At 49.0% G+C, this 16,853-nt stretch overlaps 2 protein-coding genes across 9 annotated transcripts in view; both read left to right on the top strand.

Moving 5' to 3' along the window:
- Nucleotides 1-275: 275 nt before the first annotated feature.
- TULP1 (TUB like protein 1) lies at nt 276-12,193 on the top strand. The gene is made up of 13 exons (XM_056814708.1): nt 276-293; nt 582-714; nt 912-1,058; nt 2,035-2,178; nt 4,202-4,315; nt 4,419-4,535; nt 4,879-4,979; nt 6,238-6,408; nt 6,678-6,790; nt 7,559-7,667; nt 7,843-7,941; nt 9,129-9,300; nt 11,168-12,193. Exons 1-13 carry the CDS (start codon nt 276-278, stop codon nt 11,299-11,301), a joined length of 1,572 nt encoding a protein of 523 aa, XP_056670686.1. The 3' UTR covers nt 11,302-12,193.
- A 550-nt stretch (nt 12,194-12,743) lies between these two features.
- Nucleotides 12,744-16,853, top strand: part of TEAD3 (TEA domain transcription factor 3) — a 36,126-nt gene continuing 32,016 nt past the window's right edge. For 4 of the 8 annotated variants that reach the window (XM_056818104.1, XM_056818107.1, XM_056818105.1 and 1 more), the window contains exon 1: nt 12,745-12,999. In XM_056818104.1, coding sequence (XP_056674082.1) covers nt 12,901-12,999 — 99 coding nt within the window. In that variant the 5' untranslated portion in view covers nt 12,745-12,900. Of the gene's footprint in view, nt 13,000-16,853 lie in introns of all 8 variants that reach the window. The other 4 variants (XM_056818110.1, XM_056818109.1, XM_056818102.1 and 1 more) reach the window with 3 other exon arrangements.

The raw sequence follows: 16,853 nt of genomic DNA, 5'->3' as shown, positions 1-16,853 counted from the left end.
GGAAGAGGAAGCCAGGAGTCCTGAGCCACAGACGCGCCCGAAACAGGTAGTCCATCCCGCTAGCCTCCCCCTATTCTGATGAGGACCGATGGAGACAAGTCCGCTCACACAGCCAGGTTTTATCCGACTAGTGTGTTCTATGAGTATGACTTCCCCGAGGGTTGGTCTCAGGATTAGCGGGATGGGCTGTTATTCTGTGGTACGGTGATGTCTGGGGAACTGGAAGGATCTGGGGGGCACTAAGGAGGATCTCATAGACAGCCGCCTCTACGAGTATGGCGAAAATCAAAGGAGTGAGCTTTGGGGTGGGGGATGGGGCGCGTATATGTATTCCTGGTCCCTTCTCAGGGTTACTGTAGGCATGAAAAAGAGGGTATCCATGCCTTCTTTCCTTGCACCGCCTCTCCCCAATAATCCGGGGTTATTTCTAGCCACAGCTAAAACCGATTAGCCTCGGTAGCCTAACCCGCTCCCGGCCCCTCCTTGCCTCCCCGCTTCCCTGGTTACCCTGAGGGCAACCCCTCCAGTTCGCCCATCCCCCCTTCCTTTTCCAACCACTGCACCCCACCCCTGTCCCGCAGCGTCTCGCCGCAGGGCAGAAGCCAAGAAAGAAGCGGCCTGAGACCCAGGAGTGCCCCAGCCCCGCCGCCGAAGCCAAACCCCGGAGAAGCGCAGCCGCGGGGCGTGGGGACGAGCGGGGGGTGCCACCGCAGGGTGAGGACGGAGCTGGGAGCCAGGGGCTGGGGGATGTACCCCACGGAAGGACATGGAGAGTACACACACACACACACACACACTGACCCAGGACCGGGGGTGGGGAAGCAGGCGCTGTGCTGCGGCGTGGAGAGGAGGGTAGTGTTTCCCGGACACCTGGGTCGCTGTCCCTCATAGTGATGGATATTTCTACGCAGCCGGGAGGAAGGGGCGGCGGCGGGACGAGCAGATCAAGCCTCCTGCGGAGCCGAACCCCTATGCCAAGTTCATCCGGGACCCCGAGAGAAAGAAGCCAAGCCCAGGGGAAACTTTCCTCGTAGCCCGAGCCCCAAACGTGCAGGAGGGTGAGAGCCTTCCTGAAGTCCTTGAGGATGGTGGAAAGAGGTAGCAGGGGGCCCCAGGAATAGAAAGGAGAAGCAGGGCTGAGAAAAGTTAACAGATGAGAGAGAACCGGAGAGAAAGAGTCCGAGACACAAAGGACAGAAAGATATAAGGAGAGACAGAGATAGAGAAAGGACAGGGAGAAACAGAGAGAAGGTGACTGAGGAGACTGAAGAGACCGAGACTGACGGTGAGACTGAGAAAGGAGACAGACAACAGACAGACGCAAGGACACAAAGAGGCAGAGAGACAGACAGAGAAGAGGCAGGACAAAGGACAGGCAGAAAAGAGGGAAGGAGATAAAGTTGTACAAAAGAAGAGAAAAGAGACTGAGACAGAAGGAGGGAGACAAGAGACAAGGAAGAGAGCTGTATAGAAAAGAGAAAGGATAGAGACAGGAAATGAAAAAAGAAAAAGGGGACAGGCTGGAAAGGATAGACAGAGGGCTAAAAAGAAAAAGGAAAAAAAAACAAGTAGAACAATGAAGAAGTGAGAGAAGAGACAAAATAGGAACAGAGAAAAACAAATAGAGAAGGGGAGAGGAGAGTCAGGCGGAGAGATAGATGTGCAGAGGGAGAAGAGGGGAAAGGTAGTATTTTAGAGCTAGAAAAGATCTTCAAAATCAAAGCTAAACATAAAGAAATAGAAGGATGCTTCCCTTAGACAGTCCCTCCCCCACAAGACACACAGAGTCACATAATCATGGACCAAGTTCCTGTTTCTGTCTCAGGTTGGGCTGTGAGAACTAGAAAGGAAATGAGAAACCCCATCCCTCCTTTCTGAGCCCTCTACCAGGGCTTGGTTCTCTTCCAACTCCCTTGCCCCAGGCCTTTTCCATCAGGCCTGTTCTCTAGAATCCTGGGCTCCATTCCCCCCTCCCAAAAAAAAGATTGGTTAGGGAAGGAACATCCCACATAATGAGGTTGTGTCTATCCCCAGAGGAAGAAGAGGAGGAGGAAGAGGATGAGGAGGAGGAAGAGGAAGAGAAAAAGAAAGAAAAAGTCTCTCTTTTAAAACCTTCCAAGAAAGTCCTCAAAGGGAAAACAGATGGAAATGAGAAAGGAAAGAACACCCAGCCCCAAGGTGAGGAGGTAGAAAAAATTTAGGATGAGGAAAGAAGAATGGAGGGAAGGATTAAAAAAAAAAAGCAGAACAGAAGGAATGGAAAGAAGGGATCAAGAATGGAGAAAAATTTGGCCAAATCAATCTATTGATGAATACTGAAAAAATACTATATGTGAAATTGTGTTGTGAGGATCCAGATTGGTGTATGGCACAGGCCCTGCCCTTGGGGGGTGTACCTTCTAGTTGGGGAACCAAGATGCATATGTATGTTTTAAAAAAAAAATTTACATGTAATTAATTTCCACACAAGTTTTCTTAAGTTATATGATTGAACTTATCTCCCCACCTCCCTTCCCTTTCCCTTCCCAGTGCTGGTAGGTGATATCATCTGGGTTATACATATATTAACAATGCATACACATTTTTTTAATGCATACACATTTTAAAGGTTAACTTAAAATACAAGTAAGTCAGCTGAAACTTCCTATACCAATCTGGCAAATGTCTGGTCAAAACAAAGAAACCTATATAGATAGAAGTCCATATGATAGTAAATGACCATCAATAGGAGCTCAGGACAGCTAGGTGGTACAAGGAATAGAGTGTTGGGCCTGGAGTCGGTTAGACCTTAATTCAAATTCAGCCTAGAATCTTCCTAGCTGTGTGATCTTAGGTGAGTCATTTAACCTCTCTGTTGGCCACTGGAGAAGGAATTGGCAAATCAATACCTTTGCCAAGAAAACACCAAATAGGGTCACAGAAGAATTGGATACAACTGAAACAACTGAACAACAACAAATAAGTAAGAAGTTCAAAAAACAGAGAGGGCATGTTAGATTTGGAGTCAAAGGAACTGTGTTCAGATCCTGATTATGCCCATATACCACTTGGGGCAACTTTGGACAAGTCACTTAACATTGATGGACCCTAATTTCCTCAATTGTAAAGTGAGAGTTGGATCTCCAGATGACCTAAAGGCTCTTTCCATTTGTAATTCTCTGATCCTATTTGGGATCCTTTCCAATAAGTATATTTAGAGAAGGTGAGATTTGAGTTAGAACTTAGAGGCTAAGTAGATAGGACTGAGGAGATGTATTTCGGGGTAATGCAAAGAGTGTTGGACTCGGAAGTCAAAAGACCAAGACTTAGGGGCATCTAGGTAGCATAGTGAATAGAGTTCCAGGCCTGGAGTTGTCCAGAAGAACTGGGTTCAAATCTGGCCTCAGACACTTCCTAGCAGGATGACTCTGGGCTTGTCACTTAACCCCCATTGCCTAGCCCTTACTGCTCTTCTACCTTAGAACCAATACATGATTCCATGATAGAAGGTAAGAGTTTAAATTTTAGAACTTAAATTAAAAAGCAATGATACTAAGACAGGAGCTATAGGTTAAATATATATATTATATATACATATATATATACACGTAGGCATGAATCTAGGCTGCAATGAGTATTAATTAAGTGGCCTTTGGGGGAATCATTTAACATTCTGAGCCTCAGTTTCTTTATCTGTTAAATGGACCTAACAGTTGTACTACCTCTCTCATTGAATGGTTGTGAGTAGTTAGCATTTTGTAAACTTAAAAGTACCACAAAAATATGAACTATTATTAATCATGACAAATATTTATCAAGCATTTACCATACTCTTCTGTGCCCAGCACAGTAAATTGCTCAGAATAGGTACCGAATTCATACAATATGAATGACCAGCATAGTGGCAAGCCTTGGAGCAAATACAAGAGAGTGGAAGGAATCTCAGAGATCCTGGAGTCTAATCATCTCATTTACAGATGTAGAAACTGAGACTCCAGGAGGGAATCTGCTCAAAGGAGTAAGCACCAGATTGGGATTTGAATTTAGAACCTCTCACTCCAGAACTTTGCACTGTAACATGGTGGGCATGCTCCCTGCTCTCTAGGAGTTTACAATCTCATTGGGGCTTGAGGAAAAGACCTTGGGAATGACAGGGTATGGGACTGCCACAAGCCTTCAATTCCTTTTTAATCCTTCTTTACCCCTTACCCATAATCTCCAGGAGATCTGGAAAGCCCTGCTGTCCCTCGAAAAGCTGTTCGGAATAAGAAGAAGGAGGCGACAGCAGGAGTTTCTTCTGGGGAAGAGCCCAAGATAAGAAAGGGCAAAAAGAAAGGTGAGACCTGCCTACCCTCTCATCCTTAAGGCCAGAGTACCCGGTTGCGGGAAAGGAAATATGCCTCTGCCATTTTGATTATCTCCCCTCTCCCCAAACCCAGGATCTAGTGAGGCTGAAAGGGACTCCAATGGAACACCCACTGGAAACAAAAAGATGCCAGGATCCATGTTCCAGGTTAGAGGAGGTGGCCCTACGGAAAAACCATTGAAGAAGAAAGGTAAGGAACACCCCACATTCCCACCCAGGTCTCCCTGATTGCCTCCATCTTGTTTCACTCGAGTAACAGCAAAGCTTAGGGTAGCAAAGTCAGTAGGTCAGGTACATCTGGCTTGAGAAGCAGAAGAGTATGGACTTTTGGGGTGGGGGAGGGAGGGGGGAGGTACATTCAAGGTTTCCCCAAGAACCCAATCAAGTGTGAGTGCCATAATGACCAGAGGGAGGAGTCAGAACTGTTCCCTCCCTTCTTCCCCAAGTAATTAATTCCACAGATGGGCTCCACTACCTTGGAGTGGGGATCGGGTACCTAGAAAGAAGCTAATCACCTTCTATCCCATCCCCAGCCTCCCCCAAAGTTCCAGAAGCTGAGAGTGAGGAGGAAGAGGCAACAACCAAGAACAGCAACCGAAAAGGGAAAGGGAAAGGGAAAGGGAAAGTCCCAAAGGTAGGATCTCTGGGGGCTGGATTAAGGGTTGCCTCAGAGGGCAGAGTGGGTAGAATTTTAGGGGGTTGGGGAGACTGGGCTTTCAGGTAGCTTAAGGAACTTGGGGTTCCTTAAGGGGTGAGGACGGGATCTTTCCCATTTCAAAATGGGATCTAACTCAGAGTGGAATAGAGCAGCCCAGTACTTCCAATCACCTGCCCTCTGGAGTCCAACCGTCCAATGGGGCCAGAGTATCTCCCCAGCCCACCGCCCATGCAAATACTTTTCCTCTTTGGACACATTCGCACTCAGGCATATTCATGCTCAGATACGAAAGTCCAGTACCACAGAGATGTGAGCTGCATATACACATAGGCACTGTATACGCAGAATGAATGAAAATATATTGATTAAGTACTTACTACATATGAGAGGGAGCCTAGCACAGTGAATAGAGGGCCAGCTTTGGAAGCAAGGTCTGCGTTTAGTTCCCACCTGCCCCATTCTGTGTGGATGACCCCGGCTTAGTCACCACCTCTCCATGCTCTAGACAATCATCTAAGGCAAAGAGTTGGAGAGAAAGTGCTCTCCTGCAGTGACCGGGAGTTTCTCACCTGGAACTTCCCTGGAGCAATGAAACTCCAGCTCAGCCCCGTCCCTTCCTCGTCCCAGGACTACTGTGCTAAGGACACAGACAGAAAAGAGAGACTATTCCTGCCCTCGAGGAGTTTCTCCCCTAACTATGTGCTGAATGGTAGCTAGTCACGTTTTGGAGGTTTGGCTGTAGAATGGAGCCATAGAATAATCAATGGACACATTGACACGCCGCCATTTCCAGAATTACTCCAGAGAAATGTATACGTGTTCCAACACCCATGTGCACAAGTGCATTTTTGCACACACCGCCCCACTAATAGACCCAGTTACAAGTGTTCTTATACACACATACACATATATAACAAAGATTTGGGGAAATGGCTTTTTAAAAGGAAAATTTTAAATTCATTGTTTGGTTCCTAACAAGCTTAATGAAGTACAATTATGGGGGGAATTTTTTTTTCCATGGAGGCCCAGGGAGAGGTGAGGTACTTGAAGGGAGACTCAGACCCAGCATAGCTGGTTTCTCCAGTTTCTATCTTCCGGATATAAGGACAGGCCCCCTCAAGAGCCATGGGCAAGGAACTTTGGGTAGGGGATGCCTGGGGAATTAGAAATCCTGAGACAAAATCTTGACTGAATTGGGGTCTCCTGACATTCTAGTTATCCTTCTCTTATTCAGAAGGAGGAGAGGCCCCCCTCACCCCCCATCGAAGTGGAAGACCCCAAGGAGTTTGTGCTGCGCCCAGCCCCACAGGGCAGGACTGTTCGATGCCGGGTAACCCGTGACAAGAAGGGGATGGACAGGGGATTGTACCCCTCCTACTACCTGCACTTGGACAGTGACCGAAAGGTGAGAAATAGAAGGAAGAATGGGGGGAGGCTGGGATAGTGGGAAAAGGAGAGACTGAGAGGTGACAGAGGAGACCTAGAATTGGGCTAGGGACAAGTAGACCAAGGATGGGCACGAGAAACCCTACTAGTCCAAGGCATTGCAGGTGAGGGAATGAGACTCCCTCTCCTCCCCTTCTCTCATTCCTTGTCTGCTCCTTCACAGATTCCCAGCCTCCTCCCCACACAAACCCCTTCTCTCTCTTCCCCAACTTCCCTTTCCTGTCCCAGGTATTCCTCCTGGCAGGTCGAAAACGGAAACGGAGCAAGACAGCCAATTATCTCATCTCTGTAGACCCCACCAATCTGTCCCGGACAGGGGAAGACTTCATTGGCAAGCTCAGGTGTGTGTACATAGGGGGCAGTGTGGTATAATGGAAAAACCTTGGGCTTGGATGTCAGAAGTCTTGGTCTCTATTCTGGTTCTGACCAGATGTATGACCTTGGGCAGGTCACATCCCTTCCTTTATCAATAAAAGGACAGGTTGGACTGGATGAGCTCCAAGGTCCTTTCTAGTTTTATTATTCTATTTTGTGAGTCCTGGAGCAGTTGGGCAACTTGGTTGGGCAGGGCAAAGGGTGGGGAAGGTGACTTAGGCAAGGGTCAGAAACCAGGAGCAGGTTGGGGCCCCTTGAACAGGCATGTAAAGAAACACATATTCTCTTCCCTGAAACTGGGGAATTAAGGGGAAGCCTGAAACAGAGGGGCCAAGGAGCCTTCTAGGCTATCTCTGACAGCAGTGTCTACGAGTCCAGTTTATATCATTCAATTTTGAATTGACACAGTCTGCCATAGTAGTCAGATATAGTTTCCTCAGTTAACTAGATCTGGGGGTTCCTATGTCATTCCCTCAATTATCTAGAAAAAAATCTAGAAAAACCTTTTGCTTTCAGATCTAGGGACCCTTTGGTCCACTGGGTAATGGTGAGAAAGGACAACAGAGGGAAGGGAAATAAGGACCACCACATACCCCTACACCTGCCAGTCCTCCAAGCGACTCCCTGAATTTGAAGCCCCCTTTCCCACCCCTCCACTCCTCACATACAACTTTAGTGCTACCCAGATACCCAGATTCTGCTGCCCCATCTCCAGCTCTGCCTCTTGGTTGTAGGTCCAACCTTATGGGGTCCCGATTCACTGTGTTTGACAATGGAAAGAATCCCCATCACGGAGGTGCAGATGTGGGGACCTACCGACAAGAGATGGCAGCTGTCATCTATGTGAGCTTTGTGCTTCCATTCTAGGCCCTCAGACTACTTGGCTTCTATCCTTTAGCCCATCTCAATCCCCACCCTGGAATTCCCTATAGCGCTCCCTACTCCAAAGGACCCCATACCCCCTGCTTCCCATCCCAGGTCTGCTCAGGGACTGGACTGATTAGAATCTCCAACCTAGGAGACCAACGTTCTGGGCTTCCGGGGACCCCGAAGAATGACAGTGATCATCCCAGGGATGAGCTCAGAAAGTGAGAGGATCCCAATTCGGCCCCGAAATGTGAGCTATCTCTATCTCCCTTCTGAATCTTATCCTGTCCTGTGCCCCCTGCCCTAGAACTATTCCTGCCCTGTGAATGACCCTAAGGGAAAGGAGGGCTGCCCTGTGCACCTGATCCAGTATTTTTAACCCTTCTGATCCTTCACACACCCCCTCAGAAAACCACATAAACTCCCAAATTCATATTCATCTGATTGGACTAAAAACAGAATGCAATAAAACAACCACAGGTTTAGGGGTTTTGTTTAAATACTAATTCAAAAGAAAAACAACAGATATCTGAGAGTCTACAGTGTGCAAAGCACCCTGCCAGGAGCTGTTTATGTGACTCAGAATAATACATTGAGTTTTTCACAATTTGGCCAGGAGTAGCCTAGTGCTGACAAAGCCCCCTCCCACAGGGACGTGGAGCACAGATAAAGAAATGAAGGCCCAGGAAGGAAATAGGTTTTGCCATTTCCACACACATAGAGAGAGACAGACTTACAAAGAATGTATACAAACACATGCACTGGAGATACATTTCTCACGAGGACATTCTCTTCAGAGATATACATTTGAACAAGCATACAAACAGATTCCGGAGCACACAAATTGGAAACCAACAGAAGGATCCAAAACCTGCATGACCTCTCAGGCAGGGCTGTTTAATAGGATAAATACTGGAAGTGGACGCTGAGGGCCTGGGTTCAAATGCTGATTCTTCCACTTATTCCTTGGGTGACCTCCTGAGCCTTGGTTTCCCCATCCATAAAAATAAGGGTGTTAAGAGTAGAATCATTATATGATTCCTAATGAATGTCCTTTCTGGCACTAAATCCTATGATTTGTTTAAATGTTTGTCTGACTCTTCATGGCTCTATTTGAGGTTTTCTTAGCAGATACTGGGGTGGTTTGCTATTTCCTTCTCTGAGCCATTTTACAGATGAGGAAACTGAGGCCAACAGGGTTACATCATTTGCCCAGGGTCATACAAGTAGGAAATATCTGAGGTCAGAAGGAACACAGGAAAATGAGACTTCTGAACTCCAGGCTGGGACCCTAGAGAGCCACCTAACTGCCCCCAAACCTATGATACTGCTCTCTTTTCCCCATGTCTTCCTCCTATACTCCCTAAGTAGCTTCAATGATCCCACTGTAACTAAACCCTCTGCATCTGATGCCCCCCAAACACCTTATGCCTCCAGGCTAGCGATGGGCTCCTGGTACGCTGGCAGAACAAAACTATGGAGAATCTGATTGAACTGCACAATAAGACACCAGTCTGGAATGAAGAGAGCGGCTCCTATACCCTCAATTTCCAAGGACGGGTCACCCAGGCCTCTGTCAAGAACTTCCAGATTATACATTTGGATGACCGTGAGCATTTTAGATTTAAGGAACTTCCAAACAGACTCCCTTAATTCTTCTCCCCCACATCCCACCTTACCCACCTCCAGTGTCCAGGACAAACACAGTAATAAGTTGAGAGGCATCTGGTGTGTCATGGAAACAGTTCTGTGTTTGGGTTCAAGTTTGGCTCTGCCACTTTGAATCTGTGTAACCTTGGGCAAGTCAACCTTTCTGGTTCTGAAGTTTTACCACCTTTAAAACAAGAGATTTAAGGGCAGCTAGGTGGCTCAGCCAGGCTTGGAGACAAGAGGTCCTGGGTTCAAATGTGAACTCAGATGCTTCCTAGTCATATAACCCTGGGCAACTCATCTAACCCTAATTGCCTAATCCATACCCTCTTCTGCCCTTGAATCCATACTTATTATTGATTTTTAGCAGAAATATAAGGGTTTTAAAAGAAATCAATAATTAAAATGAGGGGTTTGGACTAGATGACCTCTAAGATAGTTTAGATATATGATCCTGGACCTTAATCAGTTTCTAGTTCCTGTCCCATCCCACCCTTGAATTTGGGCTGGTCATCTTTTTCCAAAGACCCCACATTGTTCCCTATGACTTTCCCTGTATACGTCCATCCTTTTGCATGTCTATGAAAAAGGTCTTTTTGAGTGCCTCCTGAATGCCTAACATAGTTGATCATACACAAGAAATGCAAGCGCCTTTCCAACAATTTTGTTGTTGAGTTGTTTTAGTCGAGGGCAATTCTTCATGACGCCCCACCACCCCCATATTGGTAAATATGCTAGGATTTGCCATTTCCTTCTCCAGTTCATTTTACAGATGAGAAACTGAGGCAAACAGGGTTAAGTAACTTGCTCAGGGTCACACAGCAAGTATGTCTTTAACCCAGGAAGGATCGACTTTCTGATTTCAAGCCCTGTGCTCTATCCACTGTGCTACTTAGCTGCCCCAAATACCGTTTCTTAACAAATATCTTTGTTCAGTGAATGAATCAAATGGAAGACTCCAATTCTGCCCTCAAGAAGCTTTCAATGTAGTTGGGGAAGGGGATCTTAAGACAATAAAAATAATACTCATTATTATACAGGTCTAGAGGATAGGTGCCTCCCATTGGGATAGGAATGTTTAGTAGACACATGGGAATATTTGGGGACAGCTCTAGGTTCCTTATGCCTGGTAAATAGAGAACACAGCTCCCTTTCCCAGCCCCCATTGAGAAGTTCCCTCTGTCACCTGTCTGAAGGCCTTGGGAAGCTGCTAAAGCAGATCAGGTTTCAGTTAGAGCAGGGTCTGCTGTGGTTGGGGGTATTTTTAGTAGCTTCCTGTCCCCCTGGATGCTGGGGGTGGATGGAGAGGGTGCTTGACCTAGGGGATGGGATTTGGGGGGCACAGGACAATTGAGGATATTTTAAGAGTGGGGGGCTGGGGACCTAAAAGAGGGAAAAGTGGACTCTACCAGAGGATCTTAGGGCTAGGAGAGATCATGGACTAGAGGGATAGGGGAAGTGAAACTGAAGTGAAGTTTGTGGTTGAGCTTAATAGGACTTTGGCTATGGGAAAGGAGAACAAGGATAAGGTTCTGCGGATGGGGATGGGGTTGATGACAGGATAGTTGGAGCCTTTGGTGAATGAGTTAGGAGGCTGATGATGGAATAAGGCCGCTTGGGACTGGGAGAGGGCTTTCTTTGGAGGGCCTGGACCTGAGGGTGGAGAGGGCACTCCAAAGAAAGCCCTGTCCCCTAATAGTTGAAGTCTCAATGAATGTGATGTGCCTTTCTCAAGGCAGGGGATGGGGGAGAGGGGTGGAGGGGCCCCTGAAGGTCACCAGAGCCAGGAGCCAAGGTACCCCAATCCCTCTTTTGTCTCTCTCTAGCTGACTATATTGTGCTGCAGTTTGGCCGAGTGTCGGAGGATGCATTCACTCTGGACTATCGATACCCACTTTGTGCCCTACAAAGCTTTGCTATAGCCCTCTCCAGCTTTGATGGGAAGCTAGCCTGCGAGTGACCTCTACCTTACTCCCACTGCCCCAACACTCTATGCCCTATGTGGAAGATGACCCCAGCAGAAATTGTGGCCTAGAGATTCCCTCATCGGGGAATTCTTTTTTTTTTTTTGTAAATTCAAACCTTTAGGGCCCCTCCACCTCAGATACTCCCAACTTATTTTTAATGGTCCTTGTGAAAGGAACCCTCACAGAAGCGACCTCTTCGCTCCAGGAGCCCTGATATGAGTTCCACTCCTTTAATGATCCTTGACCCTGTTTCCAATACTACTGACCCTAATTCCTTGAGGAACCCGTCCCTGGAGTCTCCCTCCCCCATACGGCCAGCTCTTGGCTGAGACAAGCGGAGAAACCTAGACAGCTGGAAGGAGATGAGGAACATCTGGACTCAAGTTGGCGCTACACATCTGGATGTAGTGCTCTCTCTCTCTCTCTCTCTCTCTCTCTCTCTCTCTCTCTCCCTTGCGTGCCCCCCTCCCATCCTCCCTTCCAGTTACTTCCTGTCCGGGAGCAGTTTGGGGTTGTATATTTTTAAACCACCCTCCCCTTTTTCTCCGCCCCCCTTCCTAGAGCTGCACCAGGGCTCTGAACTGGGGCTCCCTGGGGCAAGTTTGAGGGGGCTGACTTGCCGGGGATATGCACTTCAATAAAAGAATTTTCCTGGAGGTGAGCAGAACGCTCACTGAGGAAGGGTACTGGGGGACTGCGAACGGAAAGAAGGCTATGGGGAAGGCGGAGTGAGAGCAGTAAAAGAAGGGGGAGCTGAGAATGAGGACCCGACCTCATTGCCCGACCCGCGGGAAGTTCTGCGGCTTAAAATGACCCCATCCCTCCCAACCAGTTCCTTCTAGCCCCAACCACCCCGAAAATTAAAGGAAGCCCTTTAGAACATAGACCTGCACACCCTCTCCCTGGAGTCTCTTAGTGTCTCCCACTTCGGGGAGCTACGGAGAGCGAGGACAAAGGGGAGGGTATGGTGGTGGAGGGGACATTGGAAGAGCCGGGGGGAAAGTGGGAAATGGGAAATTCGAGAAACCAGACACTCGAGGAGAACCAGACAAACCGGGCCCGGGGCGAGGCTGAAGTAGCCGCCAGGGCGGGGCGGAGGGCGCGGGACCTGAACTGCTGGGTCGGAGGCTGGAGGCGAGGGTCTCCAAAGCTTCCGGAGGAGAGAGGACCTATTGGGCCTCAGCTCTGGAAAGGGGTACTGTCTATTTTGAGGAATATGGGGAAGACAGAGGTCACTTGACTTTCCCATTATATGTAGCCAACCACTGAAGACCCTTCAGGAACTCGGTTCGAGGGTTGGGAGTGGGAGTGCTACTGCTAACCCTGAAGATCTCAAGTCCCTCCCTTTGAATCTTGGTTTGTGACGCGTCGCGGCCAGCCCCCGCCTCCCGGTGCTGGATGGACTCTGGGTCAGAGACCACGCCCTCGAAGCAAGACACCACGCCCTCAGTAAAAGGCCACGCCCCCAACTTGAGCTCCAAAGCCTGGAGGGGGCGCTGGTGAGAGTGGGGCAGAAAAGAGATGAAGGGCTATTGAATCCCGCACCCGAGCTGGAGATCGAAGGCTCCTGGCGGGGTCCTTGAAAGGAGTGGATGGAGGGAGTACACGGGAAGATTTGGGAACGGAGGTTCGCTCTGGAGGCCAGTGTAGAGAAGAGGGGGATGGGGCAGCTGCCCGGCCCCCCAATGGAGGTGGGTCCCACTCACTGCCCGCCCCTTCCTCGCCTTTCTCCGCCCCGCCCCCTTCTCCTCCGCCCCCCACCCTCCTTCTCCACTGCTCCCGCCCCCCCGCTCCGTCTCTTCAGCACAAACTTTCCGCCCCGATCGCTCCCTCCTCCGCGCCCGGCGCCTCCCGCTCCAGCCCGGCTCATTCCGCACATTCCTGCCAACCCCCTCCCCACGGCCCCCCGGATCTCCCCCTCCCCATCGGTCCTCTCCCAGAACCCTCGCCCAACCCTTTGAGACCCCCTTGGCCCGCCAGAGCGGGGCCCCCAACCGGAGCCCCTCTCGCCATAGCTCGGACCAGGTAAGCAGGGACCAGGCTGGGAAAGAGGCCCAGGGAAGGGAGAGGTGGCTGCTGGTCGGGAAAGAGGCCGCCGGTTTGGGGGACGGGGTTTGGGGAAGAAGTCTCCCCATTGTCCAACCCTGAACTACAGCAGGATTGGTAGGAAGTTTATAGGGAAGGGGGGGGTCCTCTCCGGGAAGCCCCGCCTCCCAGTTGTTACCCATTCCTTCCCCCTTCCAGCGGCTAAGGCACCTCTGGAAGTTGGGGGGGAGGGCGGGAGCGTGTTGTTTGGGGGCCCTAGCTGGCTGCTGAAGTCTGCGGGGTCTTTCTATGCTAGGGTCTGTGTCTAAATGTTAGTGTGTGTTTGTGTGTATGTGTAAATGTGTGTGTTTGCTTGGAAAGAGCCGGGCCTGAACACTCCAGGGGAGGTGGATCAGGGAGCCCCTCTCCCAAGACTGGCGCCTTTTCTCTGTGGCCCCAGTTAGTCAGTCCTGGGCCGCTCCCCCTACCCCTAGCTAAAACTCCGGAGCCCAGGCGTAAGCTCTGGGTCCTCCGGGCCCTATCGCCCTTTGGACTCCCCAGACTAAGAAGCCGCAGCTGGTGAGTCCAGGCCCAGCCCCACACAAGGCCTCCAACCCCGGGCCATCAGGCCTTATACTGGGCCAAGCCCAGGTGGCCTCAACCAAGAGGGTAGGAAAGCTCACCCCATTGAGAGTGAGGGGTGATCCGTACTCCCGCATTATTATTGTGGATCGAGAAGTTGTAGGTGGAACTCCATGCTCTGGGTGTGAAGCAGAAACTGTTAGTAAGTTACCATAGTATCCCTACTTTTCTGTCCCAGTATGGACACACACATTTATTTCAGCTATATTGCACTTCCACTCAGTGCAAGACATGGGGGTCAGAGAGTAGAGAATGGACCTGGGATTCCCTCTCCTCTGTGTACAGTCACCTCTTTCTTATAACTCCTAGGATGCATCTGCCATGTGCCATGTTGGGGGGGGGGGATGTGTCTTTGTACCCACCCCCCTCCATTGTCTGTCATTCCCCCCTTCCTTTACTGGGTTGGGAAGCATGGGGGAGGAGGAGCTGTCCTATACATGGACTGACTTCTAGCTGTGTGTGTTTGTGTGTTTGTATGTGTGGGAAAGAGAAAGGGGGGAGAGGTTGTCAAGGGAGATCCTCCTATATTGGCTCCCATGGCAGACCCTCTGGGGTTTTCAGGAGGAAAGAAGTCATTGGAGTGGATCAAGGGGGGGGTGGAATCAAAAGGCTTGGGATAGGGGGGGAACAGAATGGGAAAACAGAGCATGGGAGTACATTATGGACGGGAGTTAGATGCACTTTGTGTCTGTGTCTCTCTCCTCTCCACTTTCTGGTAGAGGCAGAGCCAGGTCAGGCCTGGGCTTGTAGCCTTGGAGAGTAGGGGGTGGTAGAGATGGGGGTGGACAGGGGCACTCCGAGGGGCTGATTGAGGTAGCTTTGTGTGCCTGTCTCCTGTGGCCCAGTTCTGCTGTTCACATTTGCTCCTCCTCCATCCCTAAGCTGGGACTTGTGTGTGCTGGGGGACAACACAGGCCAGGAGCCCATGACTTAATGCCTAGCTAGAAGTGGAGTGCCTGAGTTCTAGCCTAGTCTCTGGCTCACTCTGAACAAATTAGGGGACCCTGCTAAGATACTGGAGGGCATTGGAGAATCACTTCACTCAAAACATCTCGTCCCAAGAGGATGAAAGTCCTGATGGGCTGTGGATGGACCTTCTCTTGGAAGGAGCTATGAAGCTTCCTCTCCTTCCCTCACCCCACCTCCCAATGAAAGTAGAGGAAAATCCATATCTTTTCTTTTTTTTTTTTAAACCCTTACCTTCACACAATACTGTGTATTGGTTCCAAGGCAGAAGAGTGGGAAGGGCTAGGCAATGGGGGTTGAGTGACTTGTCCAGGGTCACATATCTGGGAAGAGTCTTCGGCCAGGTTTGAACCTAGGACCTCCTGTCTCTAGGTCTGGCTCTCAGTCCACTGAGCTACCCAGCTGCCCCCTCCATGTCTTTTCAATAGCCATCCCCTCAGCCTTTGTTCCTTTTTTATGAGCAATAGCTGGCCACAGGACTCTGCTGTACCCTACTGCCAGGGACCAAACTACCCTCACCAACACAGACATACACAACAGGAAGGGGTCCTTAAAACCAATGGGAACTTGAAACTCGGTCAGGCCTTCCCTCCCACCCCCCCTACCTACCCCCCATCCTCTGAGAGGGAAAGGTTATTAATGCTAATGAACACATTAGACTGAGGATGTGCATGGTAGCCAAAGTGATCTGGAGTTAGACAGGTATTTCAGGGGTCTCATGAACCCCCTTAGAAGGTTGAGTAAGGTGGGCAGAGAGAACAGACAAAGTCTAGGCAGTCTAAAGACTGCCTCAAGCCCAGTAAGAAAGTCAAAGTACCAGGGAGATATCTACTCAATTGGGTGCTTTTGAAGATAGAGCATGGAGCTAGTCATTGGGATTTAGTGGGAAACTTGGAATAAGTATCAAGAGGTCCAATGTATTATAGTCCCAGCTCTGACAGTAATTTATTGTGTGACCTTGGGCAAGGCATTAACCATTCCTGGACCTCAGTTTCCCTCTCCATAAAACTAGATGATCTCTGAGGCCTTTCTAGCTTTCATTTCACCAATATATTGGCCCAAAGTCTTAGTTGTAGTCTCCTTCTCTTCAACCATTGAGGATCCTGCAGAGAAAGTAGGGAGTGATTTGATTAGAAGAAGAAATTAGGGCAAGAAATTGAGAACAAACAAGGAGGGTAGCAGAGGAAATCCAAGATGACTGGGGACATCTGTATGCTGAGTGGGGACCATAGGACACATAGAGGGACAAAGAAACTGGATGAAGAAAAAAGTGGAACTGGTTGGAGAGATGTTCTCTCAAAGGAAGTCTCTGGAATATTTGCTCTCTGTGCTTAAATCATATTCATAATCATTGGTTAAGCACCTAACAGATACAAAGTATTATGCCAGGACCTGAGACTAGGAAGACAAAAATTGAAACTGTTTGTGCCCTCAAGAAGCTTTCAGTTATTGTGTACTTATTTCCAAGTCTCTAGGAATAGAGGCAGTTAGTGATAGTATATATGCAGTGTACACTGCACCTGGAGTCCAGGAAACCTGCATTCAAATCTCACTTCAGATACTCACTAGCTTTGTGACCTCCGGCAAGTCGGCCCCAGTTTTTTCATCTTAAAAATTATCATTATAGGTCCTACTTTCCAGAGTTGTTATGAGGCTAAAATGAGAAAATATTTGTTATATACTTAGAAAAATCTCTAAGCGCTATGTAAATGATAGCTATTGTCATTGTTATTATTATGCCCAGACAATTGGCAGGGCCTTAAGATGGGTAGTCTAGGCAGGATCAGACCCTTGGATCATCCCTTCAACTTCTGCACATACACTTTGAACCCATACTTCAGAAGTATGGAGTACTTTTCCTAAAACACAGGGTAAAGGGGAAAGTTGGGAGATCAAAGAATATCATATTGAC

This window comes from Monodelphis domestica, chromosome 2 (genome assembly GCF_027887165.1).
Source record: "Monodelphis domestica isolate mMonDom1 chromosome 2, mMonDom1.pri, whole genome shotgun sequence".
Taxonomy (NCBI): Eukaryota; Metazoa; Chordata; class Mammalia; order Didelphimorphia; family Didelphidae; genus Monodelphis; species Monodelphis domestica.
Note: the sequence above shows the minus strand (reverse complement) of the source record. Positions and strands in the feature narration are given on the sequence as shown.

Bases quoted from the DNA above. Each gene is read 5' to 3' on its own strand.
- TULP1 (XM_056814708.1), top strand. The intron at 6,409-6,677 runs GTGAGAAATAGA...TTCCTGTCCCAG, and splicing joins ACTTGGACAGTGACCGAAAG to GTATTCCTCCTGGCAGGTCG. The intron at 9,301-11,167 runs GTGAGCATTTTA...GTCTCTCTCTAG, and splicing joins GATTATACATTTGGATGACC to CTGACTATATTGTGCTGCAG.